Genomic DNA, 15,108 nt, shown 5'->3' with positions numbered 1-15,108 from the left:
TGAGGAAGGTGAAAATGCCCCCCCACCCCATGGTGCAGGAGGCTGACTAGGCCACACCCACCATGGCCACGCCCACCCAGCAACGGGGCAGAGAACCGGTTGCTAAAATTTTTGAAGCTCACCCTTGACAGCTTGTTGTGTCTCAGCTACAGGACAGGGGTCTGTCAGGTTCTCCTCTTCAGCCTTGGAATCAGAGGAGGGTAAAAAAGGGATGTTCAATTCATCGAATTCAAATGTGACAAACTGTGCAGGTCCTGATATTGCTCCAGTACTCCTAGCTACCTTGGCCGAGAATGAAAAATGCTGGGAGTTGTGATTCAGCAACACATCTACAGAAAAAGGGCCAGAGGGAAGGGTGAATGGAAGTCCCTCCCTCCCATCCAGCTGTCTGTCAATCCCTGCTCTCTCCTGCCTTTCCATTTGGAAAGGAAGCCTATTTTAGAACATTCCAGGCCTCTTCTGAAAAATACTCTGTCATGATTCAGAAGCAGGAAAAGTAGCCACTCAGCCAGAGCCAGCTGCTTCTCACTGCAATGAAAGGTTTGTCAGATCAGAAATTGCAAACCCAAGGCTATTTCTGGTAGGTGCATCTAGGGATTAATGTGCCTAGATATTTGCATGATTGATTTTACTTTAGCCATTAAAGGAGACACACATATTTATGTTTAAAGCTGATTTACTATGTTCATAGCAATAAGGAGAATTGCTATGTGCAGCTTGTTACCCATAGACCCCTCTGGGAATAAAGCTTACAATAAATCCATGTAGCTGCATGATTAGACTTGATGTCATTTCTGACTACCCAGCCCAATTTACCCCTGTTTTTTCTATCTCTGTATGTGCTGTGCTGTACCCCAACCTGCATCCTGTTGTCACAATGCAGGGCAATCAGATTTGGCCATTTACCAAGGCTATTTGTGTTTCTAACCCCTTTCCACAGATCATCCCTTTGCCTGACACACACCCCTTGCTTGTCTTTGTCAACCCTAAGAGTGGTGGAAAACAAGGAGAGAGGTGAGAACGGAGTAGGGTTGGAAGTGCAAATGTGGGAATAGGGCAGGCGCGGCCTCTTAGGATAAATTAAGCCAACTTTGCTTTTGAATTCAAGCAAACCAAGTTGTTTTCATAACATTTTTTTTTCTTTTTCCCCCAAATATTTCTCTTTGGCGTAATATTAATCCTGAACTGCCTATATAATGCCATGAGTCCAGTATCGGTAATGGAACCTCAAAATTAAATTTTAAAAACACACATTATACATTTCTAAAAGTGTGGAGTAATGATTAAGGCACCAGGCTAGAAACCGGGAGACTGTGAGTTCTAGTCCCACCTTAGTCGTGAAGCCTGTTGGGTGACTTAAGGCCAGTCATTCTCATCCTGAGGAAGAAGAAAAGCCATGGTAATGGCTTCTGAAATCTTGCCAAGAAAACTGCAGGCAGTTGCCAGAAATTAACATTAACATTATATTTGCCTGAAAATTTGCAGGTTTTCTGCAGAGAGGTTGCTGAAAATTTACCAAACATGGGACATATTTAATTTTAATATGTTTTTTTTAAAATGTTGGCCTCTATTGCTGAAAAGGTGGCCAGTTCTGGTGTAGATTTGATTTTTCCTTCGTGTTTGGGAAGGTCCTCAAGGGACCTAGAATTGATGCGATCTACAGGTCCCTGCATTCCTGTTTGATGGGATGCAATATTTATTTCTCTGTCAAAATGGATTTCTAGTTCAGATTTCAGTGCAGTAGGGATTTTTGACTGGTTATGTCTTGTTGATAGAGTGCTGCGGAAATTTCAATATCTCCTGAACCCACGACAAGTTTATAACTTATTAAAGGGAGGTCCTGGACCCGGGTAAGTTAATGTGAACTTTTGCACACCAATTTGATTTTCCTGTTTATCTATATTTCGCACGTTTTGCAGGATCAGTAGCTAATTTTTGTGTGTGTGTTTTTGTCCCAGCCTCAATTTTTTCCGAGATATACCAAATTTCCGTATCCTAGTTTGTGGTGGTGATGGCACCGTGGGATGGATCTTGGATGCCATTGGTAAGTATTGTTTATATAGTTTCATTAAATATTTTTTAAAAGGGAATTAAAAACTAATACCAAATAATAGAAATAGGGGGGGAAAGAAAAGAAGAAGAAATCAAAGAAAAAGCTAAAAGTGCAAGAAAGGAAAAAGAAAAAAAGAAAGAATAAGATACAAAGAGGTAGCTGCCAATATTTTTTATAGCAGTTTTAAGAACAATTATAAATTTATCTCTCACTTTATGGTTACAACATAGCTCTGTTCTTTCTATAATCTATTCTGTCTAATCATCAAAACCACAAATCATAAACTCATTTTTTTCTTTTTCATGCAAAAAAAGTATGTAAAGAGTTTTTATACTATCTTTTCTCTGTTCAAAGAAATCAAATTAAGCATCTCTCTGCATGTTTTATTATAATCGATTATGACTTCATTGTGAATAATACCAAATCTTTCCATTTAGGGCATACAATAATCTCACTGCGTGTATAAAACAAAGTTTCATGACTTTTTTCCCAACTTTTTATCCATCCCAAAAGTAAAACCTCTGGTTTCAACTGTATATTAATCTTTAAAAGTCCTCTAAGTCAGCGATCGCCAACCAGTGGGCCGTGAGAAAATTTTGGTGGCCCGCAGAGAAATCTCGCCCTCAGAGCACCCCCACAAAGCAATTAATTCAGGCTGCGCAGAAACACCAAGCTGCTGCGTTGCCCACATGGCTCGTGGGAACCCTCCCTGCCCACTCACTCCTTACCTGGTAAACTTGCCTGCTAAATTGCTATTTTTCCTTTTTCCGATCATCATCTGTTCTGCTGTGCCGGGAGATTTAGATTAGCTAGGAAGCAGGAAATGGTTGGATTTCTTGCTTTCTAGCTACTCTTTAGATCTTCAGCTCAGCACAGCCAAACCTCCCTTACAACTGAAGGTTTGCTTGCAAGAAAATTCAGTGCAGTCTCACAACAAGCAAATTTGAGAGACAGAGCTAGCCGATGGCAGATAGATAGATCACTGAATGATTCTGTGAGCAACTCAATTAGCCTGCTTTACCTGATTTTGGTAAAAGTTGCTCTTTTTTAATAAAAAATTCAATATTTACATACATGGTGTGTTGTGAGTTAATTTTATGAGTTTGCTTGCAAGCAAATTTATGTGACAGACTGAGCTAACCAATGGCAGATAGATAGATCTCTGAATGAATCTGTGATTCTGTGAGCAACTCAATCTGCCTGCCTGCTTTGCCTGATTTTGGGTAAAAGTTGCTCTTTTTTAATTAAAAAAATCAATATTTAAATCAATATTTATAATATTTACATACAAGCCATGCCCAGCCAGTCACATGGCCACCAAACCACACCCACAAATTGGGCCATGCCAACAGAACCGGTTAGTGGTTCCTGGGATCTAAAATTATGAGTTTGGTGGTCCCTGAAGTCCAAAAGGTTGGTGACCCCTGATCTAAGTAGCACATGTATTTGAATCCAGAATTTTTTAGCTTTTTTATACATCCACCATCTTCTTGTTCACATTTCCAAAACAAACTTGAAGGGCCTTTATATATTATAGACAATTTCTCTGATGACATATACCTATAGTGTGTTATTTTATAAAAATTCTCATTAAAATAATTATAATGTTAATTTCAATTCTTTCAACCATATATTTTCTCATTGTTTCATCTGTATATTATAACCAAAAAAATTAACCCACTTTATTATACATTCTTTCATTTTTTACTTCCATTTCATATTTCAATAAAATATGTTCATTATTCATATACATTTCTATTTCAAACTGTGCTTTGTCTATATTAACTCTATATTAATAAATAAGAGAACCCTCCCTGACACCTATATTCCCTCTGTTACCAATTCTTTTCTTGATTTTATTTTACATTCCCTTTGACAACATTTTATTATCTTGTGTAAAGTTAACCATTTATGTTTGCCTACTATTTCTTGTGCATAAAACACTTCTTGTGCTGAGAGACACAAAGGTATTTTCAGGCACAACCTGCCTTTGTATCTATTCCCATATTCTTAATACAATAATAGCATATCTAATATAATGGTTTTAAAAATCCACATTAATCTTGGCTTTATTATATTAATATTTACATTATATTATATTAATATTTGAAAAACATGGCTATGGTTTCTTGGTTGCTGAGGATCATTAAAACAATATTTTTGCACCAAAACCCAAAGGCCCATTAAAAGTACCATTAACAGGCTTATAATTCCTACTAACTGGTTGTCAACTAACTTCCCTAACTTTTCATTCATGGCATTATATAGAAAAAGACCTATTGCCAAATTCTAACAAATTATGCACAGATTATTTTCACATTACTTCCTCCTCAGATAAAGCCAACCTACCAAGTCGGCCGCCAGTGGCTGTCTTGCCTCTAGGAACTGGCAATGATCTGGCCCGCTGTCTTCGTTGGGGTGGAGGTGAGTTAACCGTTTCCAGCAAGCCCAGCAGCGCTTCTTTCTGCTACACCTATGAAGCCCAAAGCTTGAGCATTCATTTTGATCTTGTGAAGAGCATCTGTCATATATCTCTTCTAAGATCAGATTATGACCAGCGAGCTTACTGAAAATCAGCATGGGAAGGAACTTGAGAGAAAGTTAAACAAACTCATAAGCTTGGTCTGGAGTTATAGATTCTGGGTGTGATCTGTTGTGATTTCAGGAGATTCCAAAACTTGGCACCTGAATCCATCCCCATTTCTGGGATATCCTAGACCATACCATATTCATCCAAGGAATGGAAATGATTGGTTCAAGCTGAGACCTTTTTGTTTTTTACTAACAAGAGTTCTGCATATATAAAGATTGCAACAATTAAGGAAAGAAATGCGGTAGTGAAACTAATCAGCCTCTGGCCCAGTGAATTTCAGAGAAGCAGTGAATTGATAATTTAAAACATAGTTTGGAGTCTTGAGAGGGTGATTAGATTGAAACTTAATCAAAACATTCTAAACTCTAGTAGGGAGTGAAAATTATTTGTCCTGGGGAAAAAGAGAATAGAGAGAAGTTTAGGATTTTTTTCACTTGGCTTGCTTTTATGAATTGGAGTATTGACTAAAGTGGAACTAAGTAATGAAAGAAAGACCCTACTTTATATTGGGGAGAGAAGTTGCCTTAAGGCCATTGTTGACTCGTGGCATCTGCCTTGATTAGTCCCTGGAGTTTTCTTGGCAAGATTTCAGAAGTGGTTTGATGTTGCCTCCTTACAGCTGAGAGTGACTAGCTCAAATTCATTGCTTCATTAAGTTGGTTTCTTTTTACCTCTGTTGTGGATACTTGTAATTACATTCATCTTTCTGTTCCTACTGTATATTCTGTAACTTTAATTTGTAATGAAATAATTAAAATTAAGGAAAACATTTAATGGTTTGTAGTGCCTGCAATTTGGCAGTTCAGATCCCACCAGGCTCAAGGTTGACTAAGCCTTCCATCTTTCTGAGGTAGATAGAATGAGGACCCAGATTATTGGGGGCAATGAGTTGACCCTGTAAAACCACTTAGAGAGAGCTGTAAAGCACTGTAAAGCAATATATAAGTCTTAGTGCTATTGCTATTGCTAGTTGGGAAAAAGGTGAAGTCAAAATTGAAATAAACCCCATTTAGAATAAACTTCAATAAAACAATTAGACTCCCCTTATATTCTACCTTGAACCTCAACTTATAGAGTTTGAATTCATATAATCATAGTTGAACATATGACTCCAAGGATTAATAACACACCAGTTATTATAAGATATAGCCAATAAGAGGGATAAAGTCCAGCTGGGGCACTCTTATTTCAGATCTTTACTCAGTCGTATAATTTCTGCATTCTTTTCATGGTCACTGCCTTTCTTGGCAGGAGTAAATTATCAAAAGGACAGCTACCCATGTGAAATGAATCAACTTCTGACAAAATTAGCTCGGTATCACAACTGTTCTCCATTCTGGCTTCGGTTATTCCACACTAGCAATTTATAGCCTCTTCTAGAGTTATCCAACTATTTTTGTGCCAAAAATAATAGTAAAGCAGGCAGACTTTATGTCAATTCACTGATGGATAGGTGATGCAGTGGAAATTTTTAAGGTGCTAGTATGAAAAAAAACCCTTAGTTTTTTCCTTAAATCACAGTACCAATATGAACAATAGCATATAAATTAGTATTAATATATAAGCAAGAAAAAAAGCTTGAACTGCCTGGATGCATTCATTCATAGCTGAAAATTGCCTGGTCAAAATGAGAAGAGGTCAGATGATAAAGATTTTAGAGTTAAGGATCTAACCCTTTCCTAAATAGTGTGATCGTAAATCAGTGACCCTTAATTCTCCCAACTAATGCTCTGCTCTTTCCCAGGTTATGATGGTGAGAATCTGGTAAAGATACTGAAAGATATTGAAGCAAGTAGCATCATACAGATGGATCGCTGGTCAGTGCAGGTGATGCCAGATAACCCAGATGAGAAAGGCGACCCTGTGCCCTATGAGATCATCAATAACTATTTCTCCATTGGCGTAGTAAGTAGGAACAGATGGAAACACAAGAGAAGGGTCATCCTTTGCTCAAGAAGGCAAAGAGGGGGTATTTATTCTCTACATATACTGAGAGAAAGAGTAGCAATGATGCTGGGACTGTTGTAACCTTGATGTTGCCCCTGAGGATAGTAGGTCCAGAAAGAAAATGGCCATCATAAACAGCCACAGTAATGAAAAGAAAGGAGGAGGCAAGATTTAGTAACAGGGAGATGGATGTGGTGGAATCTTCAGTTAGACTCGAGGGAGGTGTTAAGAGTGGGCCAAGCTTAGAGTCCTTACCCTGCAGGAAGTGGCACAGGCCTGACTTTCCCCAGAATTACTGAAACCTTATCAGACCGTGCCCAAGGGAACGAAGTCTGTCTGGCAAGATTCTTATAACATAGGTGACCAGCAATAAAGCTTCTGTTTGAAACTATTCATCATTGGTTGTGGTAACTTGTGCCCGACAGTGGTAGTTTTGGAATGACCAAGAGTTGGTGCTCATGGGTTTAAGAAATGGAAGGGGAGAGTTAATCCCATGGTTATCTCTGTCCTGAGATATCTCTCATCTCCACAAAGCACTTCTTCAGCCCTGACTTTCTCTTTTTCACTTTCCTTTTCTTCAGGATGCTTCAATTGCCCACCGATTTCATGTCATGAGAGAGAAATACCCAGAGAAATTTAACAGCAGGTTAGTTCAGTTGTGAAAGTGGGTAGAGGGGTTCCCGGTGCTGCTATCGCGTCCCTTTTCAAGACTGCTTTGGCAATTCTGAAATCTCAAAGTCTTCCTATGAAACTTGATCTAGTACTTTTGTGTTCAACTCTGCCTCTAGAAATGTTCCTACTCCCTTTGACACCCTGATTTGATTTTCCTGGGAATATATAAGGACAGCTAGTCACACAGAGAGGATGGCTCTGCACTGGGCAGTGGAAAGTGAATACCTGCCATGGGGGGTGGGGCTCCTGGTTGGCAAGTCCTGCCGGTGGATGTGCTTGCCTGGGGAAGAAGGGGGGCTCAACCACACACCCTCTTTTCATTGCTCCTTTTCTGCTACTCTATTCTTTTCCGAATAGGATGAAGAACAAGCTCTGGTATTTTGAATTTGCCACATCGGAGACTATCTTTGCCACATGCAAAAAGCTCAAGGAGTGTTTGTCAATAGAGGTGAGCATTTCCTTTGTGGTCTTGAGGTGATCGCTGTTCTGGGTTGGGAAAATAGTTCACTCCTGTAGCCAGCATGCAATTCTTTGCAGCAGCGTCTAACGCAGAGTCGTGCTTTAGGTCCAAAATGATTTTGTTTTGGCCTGGCACGTTATGTTTCCCATGAACACGTGCAAAGTGTTTTTCTTTCTTTGACACTGATTAATTGCATTTTTGGCACTAGGACTTCTACCTCAGGCAAAATAGTCAATAAGAAGCTTGAGTTCTCGAACTCCTTGTTCCTAGCGCTGCCATTCCTGCAAATTTACCCAGCCGTGCAGGAATGGGTTTAGAATTTGGATTCTATAGTGCTGTTCAAATTATTGCATTTCTTTTTTTAAAAAAAACCAATTATCGTCTTGCTCACCTTCTTTTTTTCATGTATGTCTCTACCAGTGCTGTGGGCAATCCCTGGACCTCAGTGGAGCCCTCTCTGGAATAGCTGTCCTCAATATCCCTAGCATGCATGGGGGTTCCAACCTCTGGGGTGAGACCAAAAGACCTTTGGGGGAGGCAGCGGCACGAAGCACAGCCGGAGGAGCAGCACAGCCTCAAGTCATCACTGAAACTGAGATCCTGAAGAACTGTGTGCAAGGTGAGCCAGGAGAGTGGGTGGATGGTACAAAGCTTGGAGCCTTGTAGATTGGACATTAGTACTGGTAGTAGGTACAACAGCGAAAGGCAGGCATGGCTTGAGAGGGTGAATGAAGAATGATTTCTAAGAGGACAAGCTAGATTAATACTCTGCTGCCCTTTCTGAAACATTGCCGTGAGGACTTTCTCGGGGAGCTTGAGATGATGGGGTGACTTTTCTTCCCTCTGGTTTTTCCCCCCTCCAATTCCTTATCCAGATCTGAGTGATCGACGGATGGAGGTGGTGGGCCTGGAGGGTGTGTTTGAAATGGGACAGATCTACACAGGTTTGAAGAATGCAGGCACGCGGCTGGCTAAGTGCTCTGAGATCACCCTGAGGTAGGTGGGCCATCAAGTCAATGGGTGTATTGTCTCCTCTTGTAGTTTCTGTTTGGAATTCTGGCAGCCTTTCCCCCAATTTTCCCAAAGGGGCATGTATGTGGTACATGTAAAATAATAAGGATGCCCCTGTGAACCTTTAGAGTAAATGCCTGTTAATGGCAATTGACACCCTTCTTAGTTGGGCTGAGTCGAATCAATATCCTTATATAGAATGACTCAGTGAGTGTTCTTAGGCAGCCATTATCCCTGAGCCTCATCCCACCTCCAAATCTGCCATATGAGACTAAGAATATTGACCATAAAGATTGCTGCTGGGGAATGCCCAACCAGGCTGGTGGAGGAGGGCTCAAGTGGGGAATCATTGAATCATTGTGCAGTTACAAGAGATCTAGGGTTGAGCTCCTGCCCAGTCCATAGGACTTAATTTATTTATTCCCAAGTGAAGGCAAGCAGTTTGGGAAGATTCCTGTATTACAGACAGAATACAATGAAGTAGTTAGTGAACTCTACACACGTGGATCTGGTTTTTTTCACCTGAGAATTGCTGTGTTAATATGTGATACGAAGGTGTGATGGTCCTGGCTGCAATATAGACAGATAAAGACAGGAAATCAATACTAAGGTGCCCCATATTTACTGTCATCTTCAGTATTTGTTCTTTAGATAAATGCATGAGAACCTCTATAAAATCTGAATATTCATCATGTCAACTTCCTGTTTTTCTCATGTCCTTTTTGCAGAACCTTCAAGCATCTCCCCATGCAAATCGATGGAGAGCCATGGATGCAAGCACCATGCACAGTAAGCACCACCCCTCCTAAGGTCACATTCTATGTTTTGTAGCATTGGGTATGAAGTCCTGTTTTGGTGAAGCCATAGAACTCCTTATTACAGAAGGCTTGCTATTCAGCTCAAGTGCACAGCTGGTGCATTCTGGTAAAATCTGAAACTTGCAATGCGTGAGCCGCTGGAATATGAAAATTGCTAGGAACAGTTAATGAGAGGGCTTCATTACTTTAAGCTAATCCACCAAGGCAGACATTTCCTGAAAATACATGTAAGCTACACTGTTTCAAATCAAAAGGGATTTCAAGATGTCCATCATCAATGAGTACCAATTAAAAGCTATCAAAAACAGATGAGTTTTTAAAACAGTCTTGAAAGCAGCTATGGATAGGGCCAGTTGCCTTCTGTGAGGAAATTTTATAAAAGAGGGCCACTGAGAAATGTTCGTTCTATCTCTTGATCAATAAGAAGGTTGTAAAAGGGATCTTAAAAGTTAACCCAGTTCATGTTATGTGAAGGCAAACCTCAAGCTTCAAATGTTCATTGGCTGATCTTAGTGTAGCCAATAGAACATTTTTACCACCAGCCACTTTCTTACAACAGTGGTCAGGGAGCATCTGGACAATGAAGAATAAATGATTATTTCCAACAGTAATCTTTATCAGCATGCAGTATAATTGATGCAGTGGAATATGATTAAAGCATTTCCCCTTTATCAGGATTTTTGCATGGAGCAAGAGAAAGTGACTGCATAATATATTTAATCAGATAATTTTAAGTGCTGTTGTATTATGCAAATTCAATAGCCTGAGCCTTTCTTGACTAGGAACATCCATCACCACCAAGGTCTCTGACTTAATTGTAGAGTTACTTATTCCCCAATGGCCTAAATATCACACATTCTTGGAATAGAGAATTAGCCCTCTCTCTGCCTGAGCCTACCATTTTGGTTAGTTTTTTTTTTTTAAGTTTTCAGTTTAAAAAAACTAGAGAGTAGATCCAACTCCAACTGGGTCATTGCAGATTTTATAGGATTTTTTTTCCCTCAGATTTCCCAGAAATAAATACCCAGGAAGTGACAGCCACCATAAAAACTGGAAGGTTGTTTTCAAATTGCCACTCCTAGCTAATTGAAACAAGCCACCTTACTAATTAAATACTTGCCCAAGACTAGCAGCAGATCCTGTGGGGACTAGTCTGGTGGGTAGGTTCCTGTCCACTGAAAAGACCAAAGTATCACTTCAAACAGGCTGGCTACTGTTAAATTGTCCTTGAAATCACCTGGACTTAAATTAGGGCCTTAAAGATCAACTAGCTGGTTTGGAAGCTCTATCTCGATGGATTGATGTCATGCCATCAAGTCAATGTTGACTTGTAATGACTGCAAAGACACCTATCTGTGTCTTTAGTTTGGTGAAGAGGAGATGCAATCGGGTAGTGGTTGGTCTGCTCTAATCATCCAAAACGGGCTGTGATATGGGGTGTGCGGATGGGCAAGTAGAGGAAAGGCCTGAGTCCTACTCTAAAGCGTTGACACCATCTTGCTCTGTCTGTCTTTCTTTCAGATCCGAATAACTCACAAGAACCAAGCTCCAATGCTCATCGCACCGCCTCCCCGTTCCTCCAGCTTTTTTGGCCTGAAAAAGGGACCCCAGGAGACCTAAGTGGGGCTTCTGTTCCTTTCTGGGAGCAGCTGCCTCCATCGAAATGCAACTTTGGGTCCTCGGGTGGGCTATCCCGCTGCTTTGTGCCATAAGGAGAGCCCTCTTCCATCACCACCCTCCATAGCAAATTAAAAGAAGCCGAATTTCTGTGTAGTACATGGCACGGTGAGATCCGAATTCTTAGCTTTTGCAACATACATTGGTCTTGCCAATTTCCTAGTCCGAAGCAGGAGAACTCGGGCTCTCTGCCCCGTTAGGTTTTGCAGCACCTTGTGATTTGGTGATGCCCTCAGGTTTCCTGCCTTTGCTCGTCTCCCTTTTAATGTGTGGATGCCAAATTCTTCCTTTTTTCCCCCACTAAAAAGCCTTGGTAGATTGCTACCTCTTGTCATTCAAATTCTGCTCTTTGTAGATTTTGCTTTTTGCACTTGCTGTAACTACTGAAAGACAATGGTGGCACCAGCTGTTCTTTCCTTCCCCCTCCACTTCCTTTCCTCTCCTCTTTTTTTTTAATTTATTATGATTCCATGCCGAGTCCTTCTCTGTACAGTTTTCTCAGAAGAGCTTCAATGTGGTAATAAAGGGCTGGGCTTGGATATGTTTTTCCACTGTAGTCAGTTTTCTTGTCTGTAAGCAGAAATTAACAGTTAGATGGTGCGCTTCCCTGTTGCTAAAACGTTGTCTGCCTTTTGGTCAGAGCTCGTAGAAAATGAAACAAGGCATGTTATCAGATTTCTGGCTCACAAAATATAGTGAAATGGAATCTCACCATTGGGTCATTTTACCTGCTATTCTGGGAGCACAATCTCAGTCAGGCATCGTTATATGAGCATTAAATACTAGGGCAGGAACAGCCCTTCAGAAGTCATGAACTTCAACACGCAATCAACACAGCCAGTGTTGAATGATGTGTACAACAACATCTGGAGAGCCACAGGATTCTCCCACACACACACCCCAAGTTCTGTGCAAACTGGCTTTGTAACTGCTTGCAACCGTGCAATAGGATATATGCACAGAAGCATGAAACATCCATGCAATGCGGTGCAGTTGTACAGAGGATGAAAAATTGAAGACCAGCACATTTGCTGGTATATCTGTTCACGGTGAAAGCCTTAATTGGATTTGTAAAGCTGTCGGTATGGATTTGCTGCTTTTCCCGCTTTCCTTCACTATACTATGTGCAAGAAGGTAATGTAAGATTACACAGGAATAATAACAAGGCAAAAGCAAGCATTATAATTTTTCACAGTTGCAGGTTTGAGGTTTGATTTAGTCATCCCAAATTCTGTCTGTCAAGGATTGGGATAGCTTTTAGTACCAAGTGTGTGGAAAAACTTGTTCATTAAGATTAAGGGGCACTGGACAGTAGTCAAGAATGTTTTTCAATTATCAATTTATAAAAGTCAGAAGGCTGCTTTTTATTTTGGTATAATGTATTGCTTATTCATTTGCACTAGGATTGTGCTCTCTTTTGGAACATATCGTGAAAAATCAATAGAAGATTCCTAGCATTCTTCTCCAGATGAAATTTCTAGGCATACAGCACTACAGCTGTGTAAAGACCCAACATACTGCAAGACACCCATAAAAAGAAGAATATGATGCAACAGAAAAAGAATGGAAGAGCTTAATCCCCTCCGTCTGCTAATTTTTGCTCACCTTTTGCTAATTTTATCCCCGTAATGCCGCAGGTCTATCTTTTGGAAGGACAAGCTTTAGGGGCCAGCTGTTGATAGCTAAGAACAGAGCATTTCTTTTTCATGAATTAGAGGAGGCTGGGTTCACCTTATTCTAAGACATCAGTGTGGTTTGTTTGTAACTGTCTGCAGCCATTCTGCTTTGTAAACACTGGTTTATAGCTTAGTGTGAACCCAGTCACACTATTGGTTCAGTGAACAAATCGTAGCTGGGTGATGTATGAACCATTCTGTCCTTCACAATTTCTTCAGTAAAACTTCCACTGCTGAAGAGCTGTGCAATAAGGAAGAAAGACTGTGGCTTGTTAGATCTGGTTGTAATGTTTTTGGCCTAGGATGGGAGATTGGATTTTAGATAGTATCTTGGGAGATGCCACACCTTCCCTAAGAGGAAGATCAGAATGCCAAAAACAATGGACACATATTTTTTTAAAATAAGGCCTTTCCATACTTTCATTTTTAGCACAATAAAAGTGCAGTTTTCCATTTATTCACACAGAGAAAGAATCTGGCAGTGCCGTTTTTTGTTTAGTGATTCATAGAACAAAACAATGGCGTTGATGTCTGTATTTCAGGGCCATGTGGGAAAAGCCATTTTAAACCACAGATGAGTGTCACAAAGGTACAATAGGCTGATATCTATGGTTTCCAAGATTCTGGAAACCACTGTGCCTGTTTTCATGATCTGCAAACAAACCCTGTGTTTGTGCTCTTGCATGTTCCCAAGTGCCTCTTCCCACTTGAATCAGAAGCCCTGCACAGCCCCAACCTGGTTAGAATGTCAGAATGTAACTGCGGAAACCTGGTTCACATCCCATTCAGTCAGGAGCTACACCGAGAGTTCTGAGATTAACATGGAAATAAGAGGCAGATGGTTCAAGGGCTTCCAGAGAAAAAGCACAAGGTAGTTCATTTCTGATAATTAGGAAACTTAATATGTTATTTCAGTGTGTTTTAAAACAACATCAAGCAAAGCTCTCAACATAGCAGCATGAACTGGGAAAATGAAGGGAACATGGAAACAAAAACATTGGAAAATAAAATACATCAGACAGAGAATTTACAGAGAGTTTTTTGGACTTAAAGATGCCTCTGTGTTGTTACGAAATAAGGAAAGAATCTGAGCTCTTGCATCCTCTATTCAAATTATAATACGGTATGACATGGGAAGTGCTTGAAGGAGAACAAAAGATCTGTCTCCAACACTGTAGGAGGAACACAACAGTTGGTGGCACCAGCGTGGTCTCCATTCGATGCATTTAGTCTTACACAAACTTTATTCAGTCTTGGTGATAGTAATAGAATAACAGAGTTGGAAGGGATCTTGGAGGTCTAGTAGTCCAACCTTTGCTCAGGCAGAAAACCTTATACCATTTCAGACAAAGGGTTGTCCAATCTCTTCTTAAAAACCATTGGGTGTTGGAGCACCCAAAAGTTCTGGAGGGAAGTCATTCCACTGATTAATTGGAAATTTCTCCTTAGTTCTAGGTTGCTTCTCTCCTTGATTAGTTTCCACCTGTTGCTTTTTGTCCTGCCTTCAGGTGGTTTGGAGAATAGGTTGACCCCCTTCTTTGTGGCATTAGATATATTAGAAGACCCTTAGTCCTTCTTTTCATTAAACTAGACATACCCAATTCCAGCAACCATTATGTTTTTGTTGTGGTTTGCTGGCAGCCGGTGCAGATGGCAGAAGTATTGGACACTATGGACGAAAGAGAACCAATCAGGGAGTCTGGAGAGGACTTGGACGAGGGTCCTGCATCTGATGCAGGAATGGGGCCAGGACCATCTGAGAGTGGAGTGCTGCCTTCGGACCCTTCAGAGTCTTGCAGCAGCAAAGCAGAGGACTCAGGAGTAAGGCTGAGAGGTGATTGCCCCTCCCATCAGGGATAAAAGTCAGCCCTCTGTGATGTGCTCTTTGCAGGAAGCAAAGAAGTTCATTAGATTCTGATTCCTCGTTGAAGCCTTGCGAACTCTGATTTGTCTTTGCTGGAACTTCTGTCAGTATATATTCTAATTAAGTGGACTTCTGTTTCTTGGCAGCCTTCTACAACCCTGAAAGACGTGAGTTTATTTCAGAGAATTGTGTCTAATGAGTCTTGGCTGGGAATGCAAAAAATTCCCAGTGTCACATTTAAAAAGGTTTGATTTTACACCCAGTTTGTGTTTCCTTAATTTGGTTGAAGCCTGGGTCAGAACAGTTTTAGCCTCCAGCCTCTAATCATTTTTGTTGC

General features: G+C 40.6%; 1 protein-coding gene across 1 annotated transcript in view; it reads left to right on the top strand.

Annotated features, from left to right (window-relative positions):
* DGKA (diacylglycerol kinase alpha) overlaps positions 1-13,996 on the top strand; it is an 82,972-nt gene extending 68,976 nt beyond the window's left edge. Inside the window, exons 14-24 of the mRNA XM_026711145.2 lie at positions 941-1,014; positions 1,776-1,850; positions 1,959-2,044; positions 4,388-4,477; positions 6,391-6,551; positions 7,175-7,239; positions 7,623-7,713; positions 8,146-8,344; positions 8,601-8,721; positions 9,465-9,525; positions 11,076-13,996. Of these exons, the coding sequence (XP_026566930.1) occupies positions 941-1,014; positions 1,776-1,850; positions 1,959-2,044; positions 4,388-4,477; positions 6,391-6,551; positions 7,175-7,239; positions 7,623-7,713; positions 8,146-8,344; positions 8,601-8,721; positions 9,465-9,525; positions 11,076-11,174 (1,122 nt within the window). The 3' untranslated portion in view covers positions 11,175-13,996. The remainder of the gene's footprint in view (positions 1-940; positions 1,015-1,775; positions 1,851-1,958; positions 2,045-4,387; positions 4,478-6,390; positions 6,552-7,174; positions 7,240-7,622; positions 7,714-8,145; positions 8,345-8,600; positions 8,722-9,464; positions 9,526-11,075) is intronic.
* Positions 13,997-15,108: the final 1,112 nt, after the last annotated feature.

The sequence above is a fragment of the Pseudonaja textilis genome, chromosome 2, assembly GCF_049901715.1.
Source record: "Pseudonaja textilis isolate UNSWEBS1 chromosome 2, rPseTex1.2, whole genome shotgun sequence".
Taxonomy (NCBI): domain Eukaryota; kingdom Metazoa; phylum Chordata; class Lepidosauria; order Squamata; family Elapidae; genus Pseudonaja; species Pseudonaja textilis.
This window is presented reverse-complemented; position numbering and strand designations above follow the sequence as displayed.